Raw genomic sequence first — 24,161 nt, forward strand, 5'->3', positions numbered from 1 at the left:
TTCAATGGGTTCCCATTCATCTCGGTGGCTGAAACCAGGTCCGAGCTCCCAGGTTTGCATCTTGCACGCTGACCGTGCAGCTGCAGGGCATTTCCTGCGTTTGTTACCTTGACATGATCAATTCTCCCTTAAACTTTTTAGCTGGTTCATTTCACCCGTTAATGAAAGACAGACTTCGAGAACTGGGCGTTACACGCTCAGTCATAACAAAACATTTTATTTTCTGTTTTTCCTGCAGCCAGTGTTACGACTGCAGGTGCTCAGCCACGGGAGAGCTCCAGGAGGAGCTCTGAGGATTTTTTAACCAGTTCTCCACCCCATCCGAAGGGACGGGACGGCTCTGCGGAGCTGCTGCGCCCTGCCACGGCTCCTGACAGGTGGCGTGTTGTGGCACAACTGTGGCCGTGCTTGGCCCGGGCTCGGCACAGGGATATCCCGGAGCAGCACAGGGAGCCCACGCTTCATACGGGCCGGGGCGCGGACAGCGCTGTCCCGGGGCCGCGGCGAGGCCCGCCCCGCTGCTTCAGCCGCGCTGCCCGCTCTCAACATGGCCGCCGCGCCCGCTTCCAAAATGGCCGCCGCGGCACCGCGCCCGCGCCGCGCAGCTGCGCGCCGGGCGCTGCATGGCCGCCGCCGCCCCGGCCATCTCTATGGCAGCGGGTGCTGCCCGGGCCCGGCGGCGGGAGGATGCCCCTGGCTGCCTACTGCTTCCTGCGGGCCGTGGGCAAGGGCAGCTATGGGGAGGTGAGCCTGGCGCGGCACCGCCAGGACCGCAAGCAGGTAGCGAGGGGCTGGGCCGCGGGGCAGGGGCACGGCTCGGCCTGCGGGCAGTGCCCGGGCTGGGCTGGGCTGGGCTGGGCGGGGGTCCCGCAGCGTCTGCTTCGGCTGTGACCCGCGCCCAGCTGTGGCTCCGCTGTGGCTGCTGGTCCTGACCCACCCTGGGCACGACCAGGGACGTGACATCGTGTCATGGTGCAGGTGTGTCTACGGGCTGGTGTCAGAGTGGGGCTGTGACGATCACCTGGTGTTGAGGTGTTTTTATAACCATCATCCGGTGTCAGGGTGGGGCTGTGACCATCACCAGGTGTCAGGGTGTTTTTGTGACCATTATCAGGTGTCTGAGTGGAGCTGTGACCATCACCAGGTGTTGGGGTGTGGCTGCAGCCCCCCGAGCTGCTGTTTCTGTTATCTTCCTTTGTCTAAAAGAACTTTTATTAAAGATGTGGAGAAGACTCTTCCCGGGAAGGTTTTGGTTGTGTCAGAGTAGAAGCACAAGCATTTTTGTTGGAGAACTGGAATAATCTGTCTAGTCTGGCCAAAGCAGAGGTGTTTCATAGGGAATCTGATGATATAAGCTTAAACGATTTCCATGCCCAAAGCTGTAGTTGACTTGTCACACAGACCACAGTATTTGCAGCATTTCTATTTTATTTTGAAGTTAAGTGATGCTGTACACAATTACACACTCCTGGAAGCTTTGCAGCATCACAGGTTCTATCTGAAACACAAAGTCATGATGTGCTGTGGGTTTCCTGGGTAATTGGTTCCCTTGGTATATAGGGCCATCTCCTCAGCACTAATTAAATGTGCTGGGCTAATTAATAGGTGCAGCCTGGAGAGCAGACACTGAAGCATCTCTGAGAATGCTAAAATTCAGCAAGTAAAAATGTTTTAAAAGTTTTGATTTACAGCCTCTCCAATAAAAGCAGGTTCAAGCATAACCATGGCATGAGTGTTGTGTGGAAAGCTGATGCCCTAAAGTGATGTCCTACAAAATTTTCAGCAGAATTAGGGCCAGGTCAGACCTAAATATTGGTGTTGTGGTTGATGAAAGTGTTCTATCGATTTTATTGTCTCATCTTCAACTTCATTAATGTTTTTGCTGAAACCTGAAATTCCTCAGAATTACATAAAATGTAGTACATATTAAGGAAGTAGATGACAACTTTTGTATGTAGCTTTGAGAAATTCTTGACCCATTTTAATGAAGAATAAAAGAAATTTAGGAATGAGCATAAGACATTTTGTCTCTTTCAGATGACTTTTATAATTCGTTTGCACATGACTGCATACTTTATTTATATAAAAGTTTACTATTGATGTGACCTTTTTGAGAGTAACTGTGGTGCACAAACAGGTACTTCAGGCTTAAAAGGTTAGTGACAGACACACATTTAAAGTGAGAGCGGGGAGAAAAAGAGAAGTGTGAACATTAGTCAGAAGAAAGCAAAACACCACAAAATTCCTGAGCAGAGTTGTATTGAGGTGGATGAATGGAACACACCTGCTCCATTTTTATGGTGAAAAGGTAGAAGAGAAGAAGTTCTGGATAACTTTGATCCAAACTGCAGCCTCTATGTAGATGAATCAGTGGATATTTCAAATACTGCATTCTGGGGAATTTCTTAGGGCTTCTGCAAAGTCCCTTTCATCTCTTACCATACACTTTGCCTTGTCTTTTACAGTATGTCATCAAAAAGTTAAACCTCAGAAGTGCTTCCAGCCGTGAGAGGAGAGCAGCAGAGCAGGAGGCCCAGCTGCTGTCCCAGCTGAGACACCCCAACATTGTCACCTACAGAGAGTCCTGGCAGGGGGACGATGGCCACCTCTACATTGTGATGGGCTTCTGCGAGGGAGGAGACCTCTACCACAAGCTCAAGGAGCAGAAGGGAAAACTCCTGCCTGAGAATCGGGTGGTGGAGTGGTTTGTGCAGATTGCCATGGCACTGCAGGTACAATGAAGTGGAATTTTGTCACTGCCAGATAGAAGCTTAATTTGACTTTTTTTGTATTTAAAAATTCCAGCTAAGCTGCAGCCTTTGGATTCCTGTTTGGCTGGGTTAGCACCTAATTATAATAGTTATTAGTACATTAAAAATGGATCATTGCAGTCAAATCAACTATTTTAAGTAAGAAATTGCTGACATATTTTATGTCCACACCTCTGTAGCACAATAGACAGGGGTGTTTGCAACTGTTGTCTGATATGCTTCTCTGGTTTTAAAGTTTACATTAAATTTACAAAATGGAGTTTTGGGGGGGAAAAAAACCAAGCATATTCTTTCAGAAGCATTTTGTGTCCAGTCTTGTTATTATTGCTGTTTTTAGTGGTAAATTTAGCTACCAATGCATCGTTTCTATTAAGCCTTATGCTACTCTTTTAAATTTGCAATTGGAGGTTATCAAACTTTAAAGGCAATTGTTACATCAATAAAGACCAGATATAGATCTTAACATTAAAGAATAAGAAATTGGACAGAATATTCTATCTTAAAGTTTGCTGTCATGATTAAAAATAGACTAATTATGGGTACAGCTTGTTGTTTATTCTGACTAATTTTCTTCCCTGTTTACACAAAGCTCACATTATAGTTTCCTCTGAAATGTTTTTAGACTAAGATTGTCAAGAAATGAAAGCAGCAGAAAGTGTGTTACAGTCTTAACTTCACATTTTTATTTCTACTTTTCTGCTGATTTATAAGGGCCATGCAGGGAGATTTGGTTAAAGCAGTAATAAGTTTTGGGCCCCTGCCTGTATCAGTCACTTTTAATGTTATTTCACCAATACTGTCTTAGCAGGTCACTCCTGACCTTGAGAGGGATTTCTGTGTTTCTTCTGCTTTTGTGTTTTCTTTCTTTGACTTCTTTAATGAGACTTTACAGTTAGGAGTTGATTAACCTTATTTATATGATTTTTTCCCCGTAGTATTTACATGAAAAGCACATTCTGCACAGAGATCTTAAAACACAGAATATTTTCCTGACACGAACCAATATAATCAAAGTGGGAGACCTGGGAATAGCCAGGGTGTTGGAAAACCAGTATGACATGGCCAGCACTCTCATAGGCACCCCATACTACATGAGCCCTGAACTCTTCTCTAACAAACCCTACAACTACAAGGTACAGTATGAAAATGTCATTTCTATTTTCTTAGGAGCCTTACTTTATTTGTCTGAAATCATTACCAGTGTGTTTTGGTTTCTTATTGCTTCCAAGTCTTTTTCATCTTCCCAAAAGCCAAACAAAAAAATAGGAGAGAGATTTGTAGGAATGTTTGGTTCTGGAACTGTGTTTAGGAATTCAGAGCACGTGCTAAGTTATCCCAACCAAGTTGTTCAGCAGGCTGCCTGTACCTCTCACAGCTGGAGAGACAGAATGGGAACAGAAATATCAGCCTGTGTTAGAGATGCACTTTCTGAATTTATTATATACCAGACAGGAAGTTTTACGCTCAAAAATTGTGTTAGAAATAACAGCAGCATTAAAAAAAAAAGGCAAAGAAATTTTAATGAGAGGAATAAGCTGTGTTATTGTGAATTTAAAATACAACAGAACAAAGCAAACGTGTTCAGCACTAGCTGTAAACACACCATAAATATGAGTGTCTGTAATGAGCAAGAACTGAGGGGAAACTTCTTCCAATGAAAAACCAAGATTTTTCATTTACAGCTAGGATGGATATTTTACTAAAAAAGAAAACAAGCAACATTTCCCCCAAAGATGGCTAATTTCTACACTTCCTTTTTGAAAAAATTGGGGATATTTTTAAGGAAATAGTTGACTTGATCAAAATTAAAAATAGAAGAGTAAGACTGAAGCCAGAAGTTTGCAATGGGATTTGGGCTTAATTAGCTTAGTGTCATTAAAAGCCTCTTTGAAAGCAGGTAACTAGGTCCAAAGATAAAACTTGTACAATTACTAAGAAGTTCTCAAACATTTTCTCTTCTCCTGTTTTTCAGTCTGATGTCTGGGCCTTGGGCTGCTGTGTTTATGAAATGGCCACACTGAAACACGCCTTCAATGCCAAGGACATGAACTCCTTGGCTTATCGAATCATTGAAGGGAAGGTAAAATCTCCTGAAATTTTATAGGTGCTTGGGTTTCCTATCTAGAAATTGAGATGGTCTTTTCTAATCAGAAATATTGCATGGAGTTAAAAAAACTTGAATGTAATGTACACCATCATATGTAAGACTGTTGTTTCATGGTGGTGGATGATGTGATACTAAGGAAGTTATTCCTTTGTAGGTATGGCTAAAGTTTCTTGTTACCTCTTAATTTAATGAATGTACTGAGTAGTTTGCAAAGTTCTGAGATTACTTTATTAATTTGCTTCTGGTTTTGCATAAACATTCCATAAAAATTAAATTACTGTGTGATGGCATTTTCCTGTTATGAAAGATTAGCTTATTTAAGTGTCCTCTTGCTTTGGCATACAATGAAGTGAATGTGGATTCATTTCATAGAAATTTTTAAGCCTATTTACAGAACTTTTACCGGCCATATTAATAAAATTAGGAGCAGTTCTTTGCCACACACTTGGAATTTCAGTATTTTGTTTAACATTAGGCAATTGGGTAACTTTCAGCATTTGAACAATAAATCTGTTTTTTACACATACATATTTTTTTATGTATCTGACCATCATGATCACACATAAATGTTCTAGAAGTAGCCCCTTCTAGATAAGTATATTAAATAATATCAGGCTTCCCTTTCTTTTCACAGCTGCCACCCATGCCAAAGGATTACAGCCCACAGCTGGTAGCAATAATACAAACTATGCTCAGTAAAAAACCTGAGGAGAGACCAAGTGTGAAAAGCATCCTGAGACAGCCATACATCAAACAGCAGATTGCTTTGTTTTTGGAAGCCACAAAGGCGTAAGACATTTTCATTTGAGTGATTCTGTGCAAAATATTCATCCTATTGTTGTCTTTTTTTTACAACTTTTCCTGGATTTTGTGGGAGGATAAAGTAAGTTTTGTTATGGGCAGCTACAAAGCATATGAACATCAGTTTCTTTGAATTCTTTGAGAAATATGAGAGAATTAGAGTGGAAAATATTTTTTTCTGCAAATGCAGAATAAAACTCTGTAGTGCTTAAAAATATAGAATTGGTAGAAAACACACACCTTTCCATGTGGTTCTTGAGGCCATTTATCATCTGGGTGTTGAAAAACCAAGTTCCTTTTGATATATACTGATATAATTATTTTTCTTTGTCAGGTTTAGTCAGTTATTTTACAGCTTCCAGGTAGAACTGACCTTGGTGCTCTGCAGAAAGGTGTATATTGCTGGCAGAATCTGAATTGGGTTTTTAAGATCCTTTTCTGGAATTGAAAATGAGGTTGTTGTGCACAGTCTATTGAAAAATTCCAGTATCTGATACTCTTTGTATGAAAAGTCTTTAGTGGAGTGGATTGTTTTTTTAATTAGTATAATCAAAAGAAATATTTTAAAACCTTGTTGATAGTGAATGAATGAGATGGATGAGAAACTTTCATTTTCTTCACAGGAAAGCTGCTAGAAATCATAAGAAAACAGTGGATGCTAAACCTAAAGACCCTTGTTCTGTCATCTCAGCAAAGAATGAATCTCACAACAGGAATGTTCCACACCAAAACCACTCCTCTGAGCAAGCCAGAAAATACAAAGTTGTAAGATATGGGGGGTTTTTACCTTAAAAAAAAGCCAACAAAACCCAAATCCCTCTTGCTTTTTCTAGATAAAAACCTTGGTTTTATAACAAGTGCCTTGAGCATCCCTGAGAACATTAGATCTGAATCCCAGCAATGTGTAAAATTCATATTAGGGAAGGAAATGCTTTTAGATAAGAGTGGAAGGAATTAAACACCTGTGGATCAGTGAAGCTAATTGTAGGACCTGTAAGATGTTAACTAAACAACACCTGGTTTTATGTGAGTTACTCTTGGAAGTATTTGGGGTCAAATAACTTTTCACATATCTCATGACAAGTGGTAATAGTTTTTTCCAGTCAAAAACATATTTAAAAACTATTTATAGTCACAACCAAAATTCTTTATTGTTGAAATTCTTTCCAGTGGTTACAGCAAACCTTTTGTAATGGTTAATATTGTGCATGCTTTTTGTTTTCTGTAAAAGTCTTCTGTTCTGGGTTTAAGCTTTCAGTGTTGAAATACTGAATATATGTGGTGGAGCACATCCTAAAAACTCTTGGTGCTTGTTCCTCCCTTAGGGAAGAGCTAAGTGAGTGCAACTTTGCGTTCATGGTCCTGGTGAAAAGTAGGTGTATTCCATGAGTATAAACCAGTACCTGAAATTGGCCATTTGCAAATCTGTATCTCTTTAAAAATGCAGATTTTGACTTTTTTGAGGCTCCTAATTTGTTATTGATCATAATTTCCTTTCAGTTTATGTGCCCTGGTATGTTCTTGATTTTCCTTAGTGCTTAGAAAATTCTTTCATATGTGTGTAAAATGCAAAAGATTACTTTTTTGGTTTTCTTTTAATCCTAGGATGAAGAAGATTGCATCAGCAAATGTAAAGCCAGCAAATTTTATCCCTCAGAGAAACCAGCTGTTGAGTTGGAAAGAAAACCAAGCAAAAATGATCTGAACAGCTTGGGAGACTCCATAGCTACAGTCAGTGGAGTGAACATTGATGTCCCCCTGCCTGAAAGGATGAAGCATGGAAGTGACAAGGATGGCAGTGAGAGTATTCCAGAGAATAATAAAGCAAAGCATTTACATGGTTCAGGCCATTCTAAAATAACATCTAATAACCCACCAATTAAGGAAAATGGACAACAGCAAAGAGCAAGACAGGCTTTTAAAGCTGAAAGTGTTGAATCAAAGCCATCTTCTGTTGATTCTGTAGAAGATGAGGATGACACTTTGAAACTCCTGCAGCCTGTATCAAAAGACCAAAAGCAAACTGACCTGGTAATGCATTTATGCTTATTTGAAGTAGATTTAACCAGTGGCCAGCTCTTACAATTTAGAGAGCTGCTGCACGTTTTTCTGTCAAAGTAGGATGTTGCTGATGCAATTATTGAGATTCTTAAGTGGTTAGGAGCCTTGAGGTCAGATTTGCAAAGGCAATATGGTAAAGTAGTTTTGGGATTGTATCTATCTAGATGATTGGAATTCTATTTTTACAGGGAAAAAATTTGCATTCCCAGCTGTGAACAGAGAGAGTAAGAATAGTTTTGTAACTTTTGTTCTATGTTGTAAATAGGCCTGAATAATTTTGATTTGGATCAGGGGACTAATTAGTGGTGATTGTCTTTTCACTGCATTTTGGTCTACCATGAGATTTTTAATGAGAAGTCATTATTTGTTGTAGAGCTTGGATTCCACTGAAAAGCTGCTGGCACCCTTTGTTCCTATTATGATTCAAGTAAGTGACCTTCTTTGAAGGTTTAGTAGCTAAAGATGCTGGTACAGCAGGTATTTTATCTCTCAAATAAGAATTTATTGTGCTTGTACCTGTGCTATGTTAAGGTGGTTGCAGTCCAAATTGTAAAGGGGCCTGTTTTGATTATTTTTTTAAGTGTGTTTGTGTAAATCTGGAAGTGACAGGTCTGCATTTTTTAAAAAATGCTTTTACTTATTAGGATGATGTCAGTCATGGAGCTTCAGGAGATGCTCAGGGAAAAATGACCTTGCACAAGCAGCCTCAGAGCAGTGTCAGTGAACCCTCTCTCCCATGGCAGCAGCAGCAGAAGAGAGAGCTTGCTGAAGGCTGCTCAGAGAAGGTGCAGATACTTGAAAAATACTTCTCCTCTCTCCTTTAAGACTCCTGTGTTTTTCCTCTTTAAACGTGGGACCTATTTTCTAAAAAAGGGTGGGTGTTTTAATGCTGTTCTTGTTTCATGTGTGTCTGTGTGACTTCAGATCACTGAAGGTGAAGCAGCCTTAGTACATCTTTGAAAATCCCCAGTACCTTTCAGGGATGAGGTGGCTGTGCCAGATGGGCTGTGCCTTTACTGGGTTGCAATGTTTCCTAGGAAATTCCTTCAGGACTTCTGACTACAAGTCAGTACCTTTGTGGATAAGGCTACTTGTAGTGGGTAGTGGCTTAGTAGTGCTTCAGAACAGATGTGTAATGGCTGCCCTGAGCTTCTGAGTGCAAACTGTAGGAGGAAAATCTTGGCCTGCACACAGGATAGAGCTCCTGTCAGTTCCTCCACCCTGAGCAGGGAGGTTTCTTTGGGGAAAGGCACAAGGCTATGGAAGAGGGTGATTGGTCATTGATAACCTGGTTTTCTCTTTGGGTTTTGCTGTTTGAGGGTGGGGACAGTTGTTGCAAAGGCATTGGCTGAAAAATAGTCTGGGAGGAGGGGGATAAGATGTAGGGATGGAAAGAAGGGAAACAGATGTAAGCAGAGATGGGGAGAGGAAGGAACAAGCTGGGAGATGTGAAGAGGTTACAATAGGATTTAAAATATCTGGCATCCAGCTTTACCATGCAAGAATGTCTTCTGGATTGCAGAGTACTTAAACTTTCAATAAAAAAAAAATTCTTGCTCACTTTTCTGTCAAGTTCAGAGCAGTTTCTCCTCGGCCTCTACCTGTTCCTTCTGATGTGACCCCGAAGACAGCCCAGAGGGGTGCAGAGCACCCTGAGCCTGCAGATAGTGCCAAACCCAGCCAAGCAGCCATTCCAAAGGTTAGTGATGAAAACTGTCTGGCTTTTGTCTCATTCCTTCTGAGAAGTTTGTTCTGTGTGTGTGCACAGTGAGTAAAGAAATGTTTGGTAGCTTCCTGCCTCATGGAAGCCCTGCTCAGTGTGGGATGAGCCTTGCTGAGCCTAGGAGGTCAGAAGCCCCTTTACTAGAGTTCAGATTGGTCTCATTGAAGACAGTTCTGTAATAAATAATTAAGCATTAAATAATAGCTCCCCCTCCTTGAACCCTTGAAAAGGATTTTTTGCTTAATAGGTGATTAGGAAACAAAAGCCATAATAGTGATTGCAAATTAAGACCAAATTAACTTCCTTTGAAGGAGCGGCCCTTGTCAGCAAGAGAACGGAGGAGGCTGAAACAGTCTCGGGAGATGCTTCCCTCTGGTAATTTTTATGTTTATATGTGAACAGTTTATGTTATTTTAAATAACTTTTTCCTGAAGAAATTATAACTTGTCTGTTCTTCACTGCCATCCTCAGAACAATGCACTAAGGGGCTAGTTCTGTGTTAAATAAAAAATTCTGTTAACATGTCTGTATTTTTCTGCTTTTTAGTTATGTCAGTTGTGTTCTGTGTTGACAACTTGTCTTTGAAACGTACATAAAATGTAGAATATTCACTTTCAAACAGAAGTTTCAATGTTTTCTATTAGCAAAATACCTACCTCCCTGCCTGCCTTCTGCTAGGTGATAGATTTTTTTTCTTGCATGAGCATGAAACTAATTCAGAATACACACAGCTTAGTTGTAAATATTGTCAAAATGTTATGCTTCCAGTTGTTCCAGTGAGACAGTCATTAAATGGTGCAGCAGTTGAAGCAAAGTCACGTGTGGAAAATTGTGTTACAGTTCCTCAGTCCTCATCAGATCCCAGTATTTCTCAGGTAAACTTTGTCAAAAGTATTTCTTCCATGTAGGAACAGTAATATATGCCATATTGCTGAATTACTTTCAACTATTAGAATTCTTGTTATTTATTCCCTCCTCCCTTAGAGAAAGAGAGAAGCCCATTGCCTGTCTGATGATGAGCTAAGCTCTTCCACAAGTTCTACAGACAAGTCTGATGGTGATTCCAAGGAGAAGTAAGGATTCTGTTTAATACTGTGCAAGAATTTTCACTGCTATACTGGACCTTGACTTGGAGTGGAAATAAAAGGCTTTCACACTTTAGCTGTGCATAGTGAGTGATTGAAGAAGTATGTGATGCATAGAGGAAAACAGCCCCACTGATTTATTGTCTCTCTGTGACTGTACACTTTCCACGCTGAAGTTTCTGGGTCATGGGATTGTGTATGATGGTTTTGTGAACTGCAGCTTCCCAGAAAACAATCTTCCAGCACCAAAGGACATCTACTGCCAAGATGCATTAAAAGCACAAGTTAAAAGGTGCCAATGTGCATCCTTTCCACTGTAAATGAGGCTGAATTTATCTCTGATTTTTGTCAGTGTAAGCAGCTTTCAAAAGATGCAGTTTGTTGCATTACCAGAGTCAGCAGAAGCCAGTAGGATTGTGGGGTTTTTGCTGGGCTCTGAGCCTTTGGTAAATGAAATAGTACTGATTTTGCTATTGATAAAACTGCACCACAACGAGGAATTTAACATGAAATACTTATTAGGACCTGAATAAACTCATTGAAAGCTCTGGAATGCGGGTGGAAGTTGCATTATGATGGTGACTGAATTATTTATTCCTTGTATCCTAGGAAAAGTATGAATGAAATGAATGACTTGGTGCAGCTGATGACATGGACACTGAAAATGGACTCCAAGGAGAACTCTGAGTGCTGTGTAACCTCAACCCCAGCCCCAGAGTTTAAACTTCATAGAAAGTATCAAGATACTTTGATTTTGCATGGAAAATCACTTGATGAATCAGAGGAATTAAAAATGGAAGAGATTCCTTCAGGTCTGTTTCTCTGGGATTCTGTGGTAATACTTAGAGTCATCCCATATTCTTCTGCAGAATGTGAAAATTGTCTGTACTGAAAGTAATTACTACTGCACTGATTTTTTTAAATTGTATTTTATTTTTAATAGATATGTCATTGGTCCCTTTCAAGATTAGGAGAATGGTTGAAATCTTGAGATCTGATGTGGTGCAAGGATTGGGAGTGAAACTTCTTGAGAAAGTGTACAGAATCATGGAAGAAGACGATGAAGCGAAAAGAGAGGTGAATGTCTTCCATGATAAAATAGTTGAATTTCTTTATAAACCTAGATAATTGAGCAGGCTGTTTATCCTATTGAGATAGGGTAAACCTTGATTCCAGAAGGTATTTATGTAGTCATGAGGGGGCAAGGATCTAAGTATATTGTAATTTTCATGCTTAAGTTTGAATCCAGATGTAGACCACATTCAACTCCAACTTCTTCAGAAACCATCAGAGCTTTAGAACAGTACCATGGGGAAGGTGTGAGGGATGTAAAATAATTTTACTCTGTTAATAATTTTATGCTGTTTCTCCAGTAATAAGTTCTTCTGTCTCTCAAATGTTTGCCTTCACATTACTTTCCTTATGCTCCTTATGTCCAAAATAAGAAATAATTTAACATCAATCCCCAATAGAGGTGAATAAGGAATACCTTCAGCTCTTTTGATTCAAAACTTGGTTACACTTACCTAGACAGTATTTGATTTGTGACCTGTGAAGATCTTATATTTTAAATTTTTGGGTGGGATTTGAAAGTCTCTTGCTTTTAGACAGCAATAGTGTTCATTTTTCTTCTCTCTCATCCACATTGCCAAGCTTCACATGCTTATTTGAGCTGAGTGCTTTGGTATTTTTCTGTTAATATTTAGGTAGCATCTGCTTTTTTTCAGTGCCAGTACATGTGGGTTTATTTCTGTGTTAACAGCTGCAGTTGCGGGAGCACATGGGAGACAAGTACGTCAGTTACAGTGCGAAGGCTCGGCACCTCAAATTCCTTGAAGAAAATGTGAAGCTCTGACCAGAATCCTTTCCTTGGACAAAATAACTGTTTTCTAGCTCCTTTGATAGACTGGACCAGCTTACAGAGCATGTTCATCCACTGATCTCCTTTGCTGGAATAAGGAGGTGAACTTGCAGGAAATGTTATGAGTTCATAGTAATATTTTTCATGTTAAAATGTGAACCAGGCTACCATTTTCTCAGAAGAGAAACTTCTGAGTTGCTCTTTAGTTTAGTTTCGTTTTTATTCTCTTAAAAAGTTGCTTTCCATAGGGGTCAATACCAAGTTTTGTATACTAAGGAGTGTCAAAAAAGATTATGTTCTGGTTTGAATTTGTCATAGCAAAAGGTTTTTGGTATGGTCTTATACTAAATACAGTAACAAAATCTCTGCCAAGGCTCTGATGTGATAAACTCTAATCTGTTACATCAGATAGTTGTGAAAATTTAGCATGAAGAAACAATTACTAATTTTTGTGGAACTCAAGGTCCTCAGGTAGTGTAAATTGCCAAGTCCAAGTGCTAAAGGGGGCAGCTGTACTGCTTGTAAGGAGAGACTTTGCTCTTGTGTTTTGTTGCTGAGGCAGTCACCAAGATGGGGGAAAGCATTTGGTATCTGGATAAAGTAAGTCTGAAAATGTTTGAAAGGAATGCAGCCATGGTTACCATGGTTCCAGCTGGAGAAATCCCTTTGCCTTACAAATACTAATTCCTTTTAGGAACGTAAGTGCCCAAGACCAGAATCTCTTAGGAAAAAGATAAAACACTTATTTCTCTTAGTTTGAATCCAGTGTGTCTCACTACAGCCCCCAGGCATTGTTGTGTACCATACCTACAGAAAAAGCACATTTTTTTTAAATGATAAATCAAATGGAATTGAATTTGTAAAGTAAAATTATAAAGTCTCTTTTCCTGCCTGTAGCTGAAATACTGTAACCTCCAGCAGCTGTGAGGGAGCTTACTGACGTGAGCCATTCCTATGGATCCTGCTCACACACTACAAACTCAAGTTCCAATGTTTCAAGAGCAAGTCTTACTTGTTCTTCCCAGGGAAATTTATTTTAAACAAAAACTGGCTCTCTGTATCCTCCAATCCTGGAACAGTTATTTTCAGAACTGTGGGGTATGTACCTTTTCACAGTATTTATTACAACCTGGCAGTACTGACAACTTGCTTTACACACAGTTAGAAACATTTCCGTAGAAGTTTAGCTGTTTATTAATCTTTTAGGCTATGGCAACAGCTTAACTAGAATTCATTTTATTCACTGTGTTCCTTTTTAGTGAAATACTCAAGATGTGACCTCCAGTAGCCTTCTGAAGTTAATCCCCCCCATAGTTTTGTTCCCAGTGACTCCCCTGAACCTCCAGACCCAATTTCCAATTTCCAGCTTTCATGCTCCCTGCAGAGCTTGGTTGTACTCGTGGATGGATACAAAGTACTAAGAAAAAACCCAACCACTAAGCCAAGAAGTATTTCTCAATGGAAAGTAATTTAACAAAACAAAGTAACAGCCTGCACACCATCATTTTTAGGTTTTGGAATGTCTCTTTGGCTTCCTGTCTGCTGCCTTCTTCTCTTCCGTGCCCGACTCCTGGACCGGCAGCCACTTGAGGGGATTGCGGCGGTACATGGGCCACGGGGGCAGCGTCAGCTGAGGGCAGAGGAGGCAGTCACAACAGGGACACTGGGTGCTCAGGGGCTGTTCTGTACAGCTCCTGAGGAAAATCTTCATCTCTAACTCATTATCTATTAGTCCTTAAAATCTCTTGCAGTTTCATGTACATTTACAGTTTACATTGCAAAATCATACTTAAGTATGTGACTAAAGCACCCCAGGTTGTTGCAAGGAGAAGGACAGCACCCACCCTGAGGTAAAAAGGACTCCTGAGGTGACACCAGCATTCCCAGCACCTCCCACATGCACTGAGAACCTCCCCTCTTGTGGCATCACAGGTAAGTAACACAGGGATGTTTAAGTAAGTAAGGAGCAGATGGATGATGATGATGCCAGAGAATTACAGGGGCTTTTCAAAACAGTGGAATGTGTGTGTGTCCTGAGTAGTGATTGGTCAAATTGTGCTGTATCTGAACTCTTGAGAGGTGTAAGAACCACAAGTTAAACCAGATTGGTTTTACTGTTATTTACTGTTTTACTATTGGGAGTACCCCAATAGGAATGGGACACCTCTCATGTATAGTTAAGTAATTACTCCTGAAATTCCATATTGTCTCCTCAGGCAGCAGGGGACAGCTGCAAAATTATCATGCCAAGCTGCTACTGCACAGAAAGCCTCCCTATCCTTTCTGTTACTAATGCTGTCAGCTGGACTTAACTCTAACTTTTAATTGAAATGAAAAATGAACTCAAAAGTGGTGTTAAATTGCAAAAATTCTGCGAGCATTTAAAAAAAGCACTTAATGGGCTGCAAAGCATTTTATGCAGATCAAAGGAAGCACAATATTTATAAATCTGAATTGCATAGCATACATTAGTCTGACAGCCCCTCAATTTAGCAATTATTCCTGATTAAACAGTGCATGTGTTTTTTGGTTTGGGGAAAAATATTCTTACCAAACATGATAAAGCAAATCCAGCCATAACTATGTAAACAGTCCATCCAAACTGTTCAGTGATGTATCCATAGATGAAACCAATTACCTGGAAAAACAAACATTAAAAAAATTCAAACTTTAAATAAAGAAAAACTTTTCCCATGACATGATTAAGAGGCAGGGGGTAGATTTAGGTAGGAAAATACAGGTTTTTCAAAAGCATGTACATCTTTCAAACCTTTTTAAAAGTGCAGGCCAACAATGAAAGTAAAAGATGGGATGTTTAAAAGTTTTAATCTATGACAGCCCCTCTTTGTTTAAAGTTTTTAGTGACCCCAAACAATAAGAAAAATATTTACAAGATCAGAAAATAAAAATAGTCCTTTATGTTCTCACCCACAGGCCTACTATACTTACTGCAGAGACAAGAATGATTCCTTGAAAAATCTGTTCTGCTAATTTTTGGCCCTTGTAGTCCTGTGGAAAGAGACACTTCTTAGTCAGTCATTCAAAACACAGACCTGCCCACTTAACTCTTTCAGGTTAGATCCTACAGTCTACCTGACCATGGGTTCTCAGCGTTTTTGTTCAACTTTCAAACCAGATTGCAATTATTTTTCTTACAGTGGCTGAAAACACCTCCTCTGCAGGCTTGGCCACATCACCTAGAAACAGAAGCAAGCACTGTCTGATCAGGGTAAGTAATGCAAGTTCAAAATATCATTGTAGTCACCTTAACATCACTAAGTAAAGCTGTATCACCACAGAAGAGGGCACGGTGTGAGTGGCACCTGTGTCCTGGAGAAGGGTGACAGATAAATGTCTGCAGGCTGGGTGCCAACAGGATGCCAACCTCTCTTCAGTGGTGCCCAGCACCAAGATGAGGAGCAATGGCCAGAAACTAAAACACACCAAGTTCCACCTCAACAGAAGGAAGAATTTTGTGTTGAGGATGGCAGAGCACTGGGACAGGCTGCCTAGAGAGGTCGTGGAGACATTCCAAATCCAGCTGGATTCATTCCTGCTCCAGCTGACCCTGCCTTGGAGGGTTGGACTGGATGATCTCCAGTGGTTTCTTCCAAACCCAACTAATCTATGTTTGCATGATGTTAGAAAACTCTGGGAGCGCACACTGCCTTCTGTCCTGCAGCAGAGGCAGGAAAGCACAGAGGGGCTTCCCTTACACAGACAGCTTCCTTTTACAGCGTGACGGTCCCAAACTCGCAGGTCAAAACCCGGAATTACAGGGATTCATCCTGCATCCCTTTGGCCGTGCCTCGTACACGGGTGTCGTGCAGGGGACACTGAGACCCGCGCCGGCCGTGTCACCGCAGTGCCCCGGTGCCGAGGCCCGAGCGGGCCCTACCATCTGCGTGGGGATGGAGCGGAACACGCTCAGCATGGCGGCGGCGCTTCTCCGGCTTCTTCCCGTTCCTCTTGGCAGCCGTCTCGGCGCTCCCTAGTAGGGCCCTGCTCTTGGCGGGGCGCGGCGCGGCCTCTCCGCTGCTACCGGCGATGGTCGCGGCGGAGCGGAAGGCGGCTGCTGAGCTGGCCGGAAACACGCCCCGTCCGCCCCGCCCAGAGCCCCGTCGGCCGGGGGTGCCGCCCCCAGCCCCGGCCATCGCCTCCGCGCCGCCGCCGCCGCTCCGGGGCTGCTCCGCTCCCGCTCCCCCCCGGCCCGCCGGGACGCATCCCCTCGGCAACGGCGGCTTCGCCCCGCAGGACCCCGGCGGAGGCGCCCTCCCCGGCAGGTGCGAGCCGCGGAGCCGCCTGTCGGAAACCCGCACTGACTCGGCGGCTCGCGGGCCGCCCTCCCGTCCCAGCTTCGAGCTCGTCCCACGGAGCCACCGGGCGCCGCCGCGGCCCCGGTATCGCGGCGGGGTGGGCGCGGCGCGGGTTGGGCGCCTGGCGGCGGTCAGGCACCTGGGCGGGCACCCACGGGCACCCGCGCGCTGCCGCGGTGGCGGCGCGGACGGACGGTCCGTGAGGGGCCGGGGCGGTGCGGGAGAGCCGGGCACGGGCCCGCCGGCCCCGGAGCGGGGCTGTGCCCGCAGAGCAGCCCGGGGAGCGCCGTGCGCGCTGCAGGCAGCCGGCGGAGTGGCGCGGTGTGGGTTTTATTGTGATCCGTGACCATCCCTATCGCTGTCCCGAGCCCGGCTGCCGCATGTGGCTGAGGCGCCGGCCGTGTCCGTGCCCGGTGCCGGCCGTGTCCGAGCCCGCCTGAGCCCCGGCGCTGGGAATCGCCCGGCGGGACGTGGCGTTTGCTCCCAGTCCCAGCTCCGTGTCCGGCCCCGTGCCAGCCGCGCGGTGCTGCTCGGAGGGCTCGGGGCAGGGATTTGTTGGGCTCCGCTGATGTGTCTGCAGCAGTGGGAGGAAAGTGGTTCTGATACATGTAACAGTCACAGCACAGTCTGAGGGGTTTTAATTTAGGGATTTCGCAAGTCTCTCACCGTTTCTGCTATTTTGCGTGTTGTTAAGGAGCTTTCTGTGTGTCGTTTGACAGCTCCTTCACACGCCAGGATACACAGCTCTTGTTCTCATTTCACCTCAACCCTTAAATAATGAACAAGCATGTTTGAATTTCTCACCGAAATTGCATTGGTGTTGTGTTTCTATCCACTTCTATAACATGATGGTACTGCTTTCTTTCCTGCTTGTTTTTTTCCAGTTCAGATAGTTAAATAAATAGTTGCCACAGTAAAGAAAACATATAATTTTCCAGATCTTTCAGATTAGTTTTGACTGGCAGAAGGAGTTTGGCCTTTTTCTGTCAGTGAAGTGGCAAGATCTGCATGTCTCCTTTCTATCTCGGAGCTCTTCAGATATGTGATTGTAGTGAGGGGGTCCCTAATGGGAGAAGGACATGGATCTGTTAGATTCCCTTCCAGTGCCTAAAGGGGCTGGAGAGGGACTTTGGACAAGGGCATGGATGACAGGACAAGGGGGAATGGTTCCCAACTGGCAGAGGGCAGGTTTAAATGAGGTATTGAGAAATTCTTCCCTGTGAGGGTGGTGTGGCCCTGGCACAAGCTGCCCAGAGAAGCTGGGATGATGTCTGTGCCCATGGCAGGGGTTGGAACCAGGTGATCTTGAAGATTCCTTCCAACCCAACCCATCCTGTGATTCTGTGGTTGTAGTAGGAACTTCCTGAGACCATACTTGCTTTTTAAAATGTGACATAGTTTTATGTATGTCATAAAACTGACAGAGGGAAACACTCACTGCCTTGGACACTGAAGCTGTTGTGACACTCCTGGTGATAGTGTGCTGTGCCTCATGGAAGAATACACTGACAGTGACTGCTGTATTTTTTTCTTGCAGATTTGCAGGAACCTCATGCTAATAAAATAAGAACAGAAAAATGACGTTAAGGAAAGGTATGTGTGTATGCTTGTCTGGTTTTTTTTATATCTTTTGTATCTTGAGTTTCTCAGTTGTTCTCTGGTTATATTGATAAAGATTTTTCTTCTTAATTTTCAGTGAACATTTCCATCCTTATAGTGGCTGTTGTCATATTTCTGCTAGTTATTCATCATAACTTCATAAGCCTCAGTGACTTCTTGAGACGAGAATTGTCAGGTATGTTGGGTTTTATTTTAATTTAAAAAAATCTATATATTTTTAAGATTTGGTGGGAAAACACCTGCTCTGGCCAGACAGAACCTCTCACGTGGTTTGGGTGAATGGGAGGTGGAAGTTAATGAGGTTATAGGCATGGCAGAGGGGACCAAAGGCAAGTGCAGACTACTGTAGCTCAGCCTTTTAATACCTTGTGCTGTGTGTGAATATGTGTGGTTAAAAGTGTGCAGTTTTCTGTAAATGTGGTGTTATTCTATTCATAGGCATCTCAGATTCTCAAAAGCTGATGCTCTGAGTGTTTGATACTGGCTCACTGTAATCCACATCTCAGCTCAGGCATCCAAGTGTTTAGCAGAAATAATTGAAGTATTGGGAATTTTAGTGTGGTAATAATAATATATAATAATAAAAACAAGTATGTCATTTTTACTCCACAGATCCAAGTCCCTTAGGACTCCGGCCTATAGATTTCATTCCTGCAGCTCCCCAGAGGCTGGCAGATGAGAGGAATGACAAGGAGATTCCTGTGGTCATTGCAGCCTCGGATGAGAGGCTGGGAGGTGCAATTGCAGCCATGAACAGCATTTACCAGAACACCAGAGCCAACGTGGTTTTCCACATTGTTACTTTGAATGATACTGTGGATCACTTGAGGTAATGATCTTTTCATTGGATTCCCACCTGTATTTCTGAGAGGAGAGCCAAGCTGCCTTTCCCTGGAGCTGCACTCCCCTGACTCCCAGTCCCAGCAGCTTTTTGACAGAACTGCTGTGGGAGTCCCACCATTCCTCCTGGGCAGGTTTCAGGGATGGAAAAGAAACATCTTTTCCAATGGGCTCATGTCCAACCAGTGAGGGGTTTGTTGGTGGAAGGGTTTAAGTTATTTCTACATTTCATCTAAGCAATTCAAATGCTGGCAATCGTGTTTCTCCATTTTTGTAAATTACTCTTTGATCCTCTTATTCTAATCCCCTTCTGTCCACACTGATGGTTTTGGGAAAGGCCTGTGATAACAGGAATGTGTATTGCTGATAAAGCAAGAAGTGACCTCATACCTTTGACATGTCCCAGGTGTGCACGTGCTGACCCTGGACTTGCCCCAGTGGTCACACAGGACAGCACTGATGGCAGCATCAATTACACCCCAGATGTGTTTGTAGGGCAGGGAAAGAGTGTCCACATCCAGATCTGTGTCACTGTTAGCTGGGTCTCCTGCTTTGCCCTTGATTTTGTGTCATTAACAAGATCTGTGCCTCTCTCCTGCTTGCAGGATGTGGCTGAGGATCCCTCCTCTGAAGAACATGAGGTACCGGATTCTGGATTTTGACCCTCGGGTCTTAGAAGGCAAAGTACAAGTGGATCCCCAAAAGGCAGACAACTTCAAACCAGTGAGGATGATGCTGATTACTTTTTGCAATTAGTAGTTACTAACAATATATTTTGACGTTGGCTTTTGAACCCAGCTGGAGATCAAAACCAAGTCTGTTAGCATAGAAGCAATCTTTCATAATAAAATCCCTAAATTTCAGTAAAATGAAGTATCTGGATAGTGAGAGATGGATTTGAATATCTACATATGCATGCCTAGGATCATTTTTTGCTGCTAGCCACAGTGAAACACTGCAGCTGGCATGTCAAGCATGCCAACACCTCAGAGATGCTGCAGATCTATGTGGAGAAATAAGTAATTCTTATATAGACCAGTTTCAAAGTTAGTTTATCAATGCATACATTCATGGTAAACCAGGAATTGATGGAACTTATTTTAAATTGTAGGATATTGCTGCCTATTTTACTTCCTCTATAGATGTTGTCTTGGACATTAATGCCATAGATAAGTGCCAGAAAAATCAGTCAATTTCACATTTATTTGGACACTTTTTTCATTTAATTTTCCACTTGTCTTGCTTTGCTGTCCTCACAGTTAACTTTTGCAAGATTCTACTTGCCCAGCTTTGTACCTCATGCAGAGAAGGTCATCTATGTGGATGATGATGTAATAGTGCAAGGTATGGGACCTTTGTTAGCTGCCACTGGCCTTATGCTGAGGTCAGTATCTTATCTATCACAGAACTCAAACATTTCTGTACAAACTTTGTAAATATGAGTGAATTGAGTTAAACTGAATATTTATCTGCTAACAATGGACTGAACAAAGCCTAACTTGGCACTTAGTCAGGATTGCTTTTGATTTCCCTGTGCTTGCTTCCATTTTCCAGGTGATATTGTTGAACTTTACAACACTCCATTGAAGCCTGGACATGCAGCTGCATTTTCAGATGACTGTGACTCAACCAGTAGTAAAGTTGCTGTCCGTGGAGCAGGCAATCAGGTTAGTTTTAGTCTTGTTTAGTGATAACAATACTGTAGATCTCAGGCTTTTGGGAATGTTCCAAATGCTGAAACCTAAACATGTTGGCTGTCCCTGCCCAAACCAGTTTTACAAATGGGACCTGCAGTTTCTGGTCAGGCACAGTAAATTACCTGGAATTTTTGCTGTGCTTTACAATGACAGCAGTTCTCATTGTGGAACAGCGGGAGGTCTGAGAACATTGAAGGGACAATTCATACATTCATTTCTGAATGTATAAAAAGTACTTTAGTTGAGACTGGTACCATATTAATAATATGGTATTATTAAGTCCATGCAGCATTCCTTAAAATATGTAGTCTGTATAATCATATTTTTAAAATGTTACACCTCTTAAGCTTTCTTTCTCTCATTTTAAAGGAAAGGATATTTACTGTAACAACTTCAACTTACATCTATCTGCTATGAGTTGTGCAGAATTTTTCTTTAGGAATTTCCCCATATATTTTAAGCTAATTTCTACGTTCTTCCCCCCCCCCCCCCCCCCCCCCCCCCAGTACAATTACATTGGGTTTTTAGATTACAAGAAAGAAACCATCCGAAAGCTTGCCATGAAAGCCAACACCTGCTCTTTCAATCCTGGAGTTTTTGTTGCCAATTTGACTGAATGGAAATTACAGAACATCACTAAACAACTGGAGAAGTGGATGGCACTTAATGTGGTGTAAGTACCCCAGGCTAGGGCTGCCAGCAGCTCAGGGTTCTGCTGGAGGCATTCCCTCTTGAACAGAGGGCTGTGAATCTCTGCTGCAAGTGAAAAATCAACTGATCAGCATCCTTTCCACTTCCAGAGAGGAGCTCTACAGTAAGACTCTGGCTGGCAGCATCACAACACCTCCCCTGCTAATTGTGTTTTACAAGCAGCATTCCAGTATCGATCCCATGTGGAACGTCCGACATCTTGGTACGTATGAAGTGTTTGTGATGCTGCTCCCCCAGGGCGTTTTTCCAGGGCTGTAGCTGGACATCTTGTTGATGATGTAGCAAAGTGAGCTTTTATTCCCCTAATCTGTCCTTTGTTCTTTAGGAAAAACAGCTTTGCAATTCCATCTTTTGTCTTGTGGGCCTGAGTTTTTTCAAGCTGCTGGGGGTTAGTTCTTGAACTGACTTACTCAAAATTCTTTTAATTTTCCACAAATATATTGTATCTGATGCGATCAAAGGTGTTTCTTCCAAAACTTTTGAGAAGGGCAGACATTCATGTTCTAGTGATGAAACCCCAGTGCTGGGAGAGATTTTTCAGGTTATGTTTCTGATGAACAATACATAGGCTGCTGAATTCATCTGGGTGTTAACTGGATTTTAAAGAATTTGGAAGTTAAGGCAGTGTATGAAAATAGACACAGAGAGATCAAAGTGACATTTAGTTGCACCTGATTGTTTTTCATTTGCCCTAATTCTGCTTCCCCTATTACCTCCTTTCCCCATAAATGATAAGATTTTGTTTGTTAAATCCTTTGTTTTGAAGTTAACGTTTTGCACATTGGTGTTTTGGCTGCCTTTATTTCAAACACTAATGCTTCTTTTTCAATTGCAGGGTCTAGTGCTGGGAAAAGGTACTCTCCTCAGTTTGTGGAAGCTGCCAAGCTGCTCCATTGGAATGGACATTTCAAACCCTGGGGAAGAACAGCTTCCTATGCTGAAGTCTGGGAGAAGTGGTATCTCCCTGACCCTGCAGGCAAGTTCAACCTGATCCGCAGACACTCAGAGGCCTATGAAGCAAAGTAGAGTCCATTTGAATAAAAGATGACATTTTCTCAGGAACTTCTGGAGCCAAGCAGAATATTTTTCTTTAAGCCAACTTGTATTACAGAGCCGACCCTGCCTTCTGGAGCACAAGGTGATGCACTTGTTCAGGTGCAGTTCTGAAATCCACAGGTCCAAAAGGAGGCTCCTGTCACCTGTGTGACACACGATGCTACTCCAGCAGCACTACAGAAAACAAGGGAAGATCTCCACAAACGAGCACTTTTTTGTTTTGTCATTTCAGTTGTGTTCTCCTGCTCCTTACTACAGGTCTTCTAGCGGGGGATCATTTTGTCAGTTACAGAAACAAAGTTTCTAAGAACAAGATACAAATCCAGCTGGTGCTTGCTTTCACCAGCAAATCTTGCACAGCAATGTACTGTAATTAAGAGCTGCCTGGGTTTTGTTTTGTTGTTTGTTTTGTTTTGTTATCCTGTGAAATAATTCCCTCAACAACCTTCCTTGCATGAAATCTCCTCCCAACCATTTCTCTTTAAGTCTTTCTTACAGAATTCTGCAAAATTGAATCCTTTTTGAAAGATTAATCCTTTGAGCATTATTTCACTATGCAAAATGGTTTTAACTGCCAGTGAACACTAAACCAATTTTTTTGGAAAGTGGTGGATGAAGCTTTGTTCAAAAATAAAGCTAATTGTAATGTGCTGACTCCAGCCTCAGGTAAATGGCAATCTAATTCCAGTCTTGATACAGGAAGTGTTTCCTTTGTGCACAGTAGCAAGTGATTAAAGCCAAAGTGAATTCATCTGGTCTTTGTGAAAACAATCTAAGTCTAAAATCGTACAAACTACTTATTTTGGGGACCAGGCTGTATTAATTACAGATTAATTTTGTTATTGTTGAGTTCCTCATAGTTCTCTCAAGTGAGCTACACTCTGCTATGGTTTTTCCTGTTGTGCCTTTCCCCATCTGGAAACTCATCAAATGAGAAGCCTGTGCCCTCTGCAGCCAGCTGTCCATCACCTGTGCTAAGGTAAATTGGATTGTTTTTTCTAGTTGTATTATTGAGTGATAGTTATTATTAGCTGACATATCCCAGCAGCCACTGTGCCAACTACTCCATTTAACAGAGGTTTGCACTCAGGCTTGTGAAGAGCCCTTGGTGGAGGATGTTCAGACAAAAGGCTTTGTGTTCATCACAGCTGAGTCTGCCTGGTCTGAAACACAGGGCAGCAGAGGTAAAGGACTCCTTGACTGTGAATATGGTTTTAGTTCTGCTTTAAAAGGATTTTAAACTGCTGCTCTCATTGCAGTCACTGCCTGTAGTTCTGTTTCTGTTATGGATACCCTGATCTAGTTTGTTACCTATTGTTTCTTTTCCTGGGTTTTGATGAACCATTAGAACAAGAACCATTCTTGTCCTTGAAGCAGTTAGGAGTAATTAAGTAAATTCACTTATCAATTTTGAAAGATTTTATTTTGATTAGCTGACAATGCAATTCAGCTGAGCAAGCTGGATTTTAGCAGGCTTAAAGGAACTGCCTGTTTGTGTATGCACTTGACATC

The 24,161-nt window shown here is 42.4% G+C and overlaps 3 protein-coding genes across 7 annotated transcripts; 2 read left to right on the forward strand and 1 right to left on the reverse strand.

The window, feature by feature from the left end:
• Window positions 1-645: 645 nt before the first annotated feature.
• On the forward strand, window positions 646-13,455 carry NEK4 (NIMA related kinase 4). Of its 2 annotated transcripts, none has more exons than XM_058812811.1 (16): window positions 646-780; window positions 2,466-2,732; window positions 3,707-3,904; window positions 4,744-4,851; window positions 5,513-5,667; window positions 6,303-6,444; window positions 7,285-7,710; window positions 8,114-8,167; window positions 8,385-8,525; window positions 9,314-9,439; window positions 9,775-9,838; window positions 10,232-10,338; window positions 10,448-10,536; window positions 11,158-11,360; window positions 11,492-11,625; window positions 12,311-13,455. In XM_058812811.1, exons 1-16 carry the CDS (start codon window positions 688-690, stop codon window positions 12,401-12,403), a joined length of 2,400 nt encoding a protein of 799 aa, XP_058668794.1. In that variant the 5' UTR covers window positions 646-687; the 3' UTR covers window positions 12,404-13,455. The 2 variants fall into 2 exon arrangements, with proteins under 2 accessions (XP_058668794.1, XP_058668795.1); XM_058812812.1 differs by lacking the exon at window positions 646-780 and adding an exon at window positions 1,766-1,798.
• Window positions 13,456-13,579: 124 nt separating this feature from the next.
• On the reverse strand, window positions 13,580-16,587 carry SPCS1 (signal peptidase complex subunit 1). Its single transcript, XM_058812817.1, has 4 exons — window positions 16,308-16,587; window positions 15,359-15,418; window positions 14,961-15,047; window positions 13,580-14,039 (listed from the first exon to the last, which is right to left on the reverse strand). Exons 1-4 carry the CDS (start codon window positions 16,341-16,343, stop codon window positions 13,917-13,919), a joined length of 306 nt encoding a protein of 101 aa, XP_058668800.1. The 5' UTR covers window positions 16,344-16,587; the 3' UTR covers window positions 13,580-13,916.
• Window positions 14,159-23,296, forward strand: GLT8D1 (glycosyltransferase 8 domain containing 1). 4 transcript variants are annotated; one of them, XM_058812816.1, is made up of 11 exons: window positions 14,159-14,341; window positions 15,568-15,638; window positions 18,263-18,318; window positions 18,422-18,520; window positions 18,958-19,174; window positions 19,791-19,908; window positions 20,445-20,529; window positions 20,740-20,852; window positions 21,389-21,555; window positions 21,683-21,795; window positions 22,429-23,296. In XM_058812816.1, the coding sequence occupies exons 3-11, from the start codon at window positions 18,303-18,305 to the stop codon at window positions 22,617-22,619; spliced, it is 1,119 nt and encodes a 372-aa protein (XP_058668799.1). In that variant the 5' UTR covers window positions 14,159-14,341; window positions 15,568-15,638; window positions 18,263-18,302; the 3' UTR covers window positions 22,620-23,296. The 4 variants fall into 4 exon arrangements, with proteins under 4 accessions (XP_058668799.1, XP_058668796.1, XP_058668798.1 ...); XM_058812813.1 differs by lacking the exons at window positions 14,159-14,341; window positions 15,568-15,638 and adding an exon at window positions 16,537-16,692; XM_058812815.1 differs by lacking the exons at window positions 14,159-14,341; window positions 15,568-15,638 and adding an exon at window positions 16,738-16,809.
• Window positions 23,297-24,161: the final 865 nt, after the last annotated feature.

Source organism: Ammospiza caudacuta, chromosome 12 (genome assembly GCF_027887145.1).
Source record: "Ammospiza caudacuta isolate bAmmCau1 chromosome 12, bAmmCau1.pri, whole genome shotgun sequence".
In the NCBI taxonomy this organism is placed as follows: Eukaryota; Metazoa; Chordata; class Aves; order Passeriformes; family Passerellidae; genus Ammospiza; species Ammospiza caudacuta.

Excerpts from the sequence above, each read along its gene's own strand:
- NEK4 (XM_058812811.1), top strand. The coding sequence starts at position 688 with ATGCCCCTGGCTGCCTACTGCTTCCTGCGGGCCGTGGGCAAGGGCAGC. Across the intron at positions 781-2,465 it reads ACCGCCAGGACCGCAAGCAG|TATGTCATCAAAAAGTTAAA; the intron begins GTAGCGAGGGGC and ends TGTCTTTTACAG. Across the intron at positions 2,733-3,706 it reads AGATTGCCATGGCACTGCAG|TATTTACATGAAAAGCACAT; the intron begins GTACAATGAAGT and ends TTTTCCCCGTAG.
- SPCS1 (XM_058812817.1), bottom strand. The coding sequence starts at position 16,343 with ATGCTGAGCGTGTTCCGCTCCATCCCCACGCAGATG. Across the intron at positions 15,048-15,358 it reads GAATCATTCTTGTCTCTGCA|GTAATTGGTTTCATCTATGG; the intron begins GTAAGTATAGTA and ends TTGTTTTTCCAG. Across the intron at positions 14,040-14,960 it reads GATTTGCTTTATCATGTTTG|CTGACGCTGCCCCCGTGGCC; the intron begins GTAAGAATATTT and ends CTCTGCCCTCAG.
- GLT8D1 (XM_058812816.1), top strand. Across the intron at positions 20,530-20,739 it reads TGATGATGTAATAGTGCAAG|GTGATATTGTTGAACTTTAC; the intron begins GTATGGGACCTT and ends TCCATTTTCCAG. Across the intron at positions 21,556-21,682 it reads TGGATGGCACTTAATGTGGT|AGAGGAGCTCTACAGTAAGA; the intron begins GTAAGTACCCCA and ends TTCCACTTCCAG.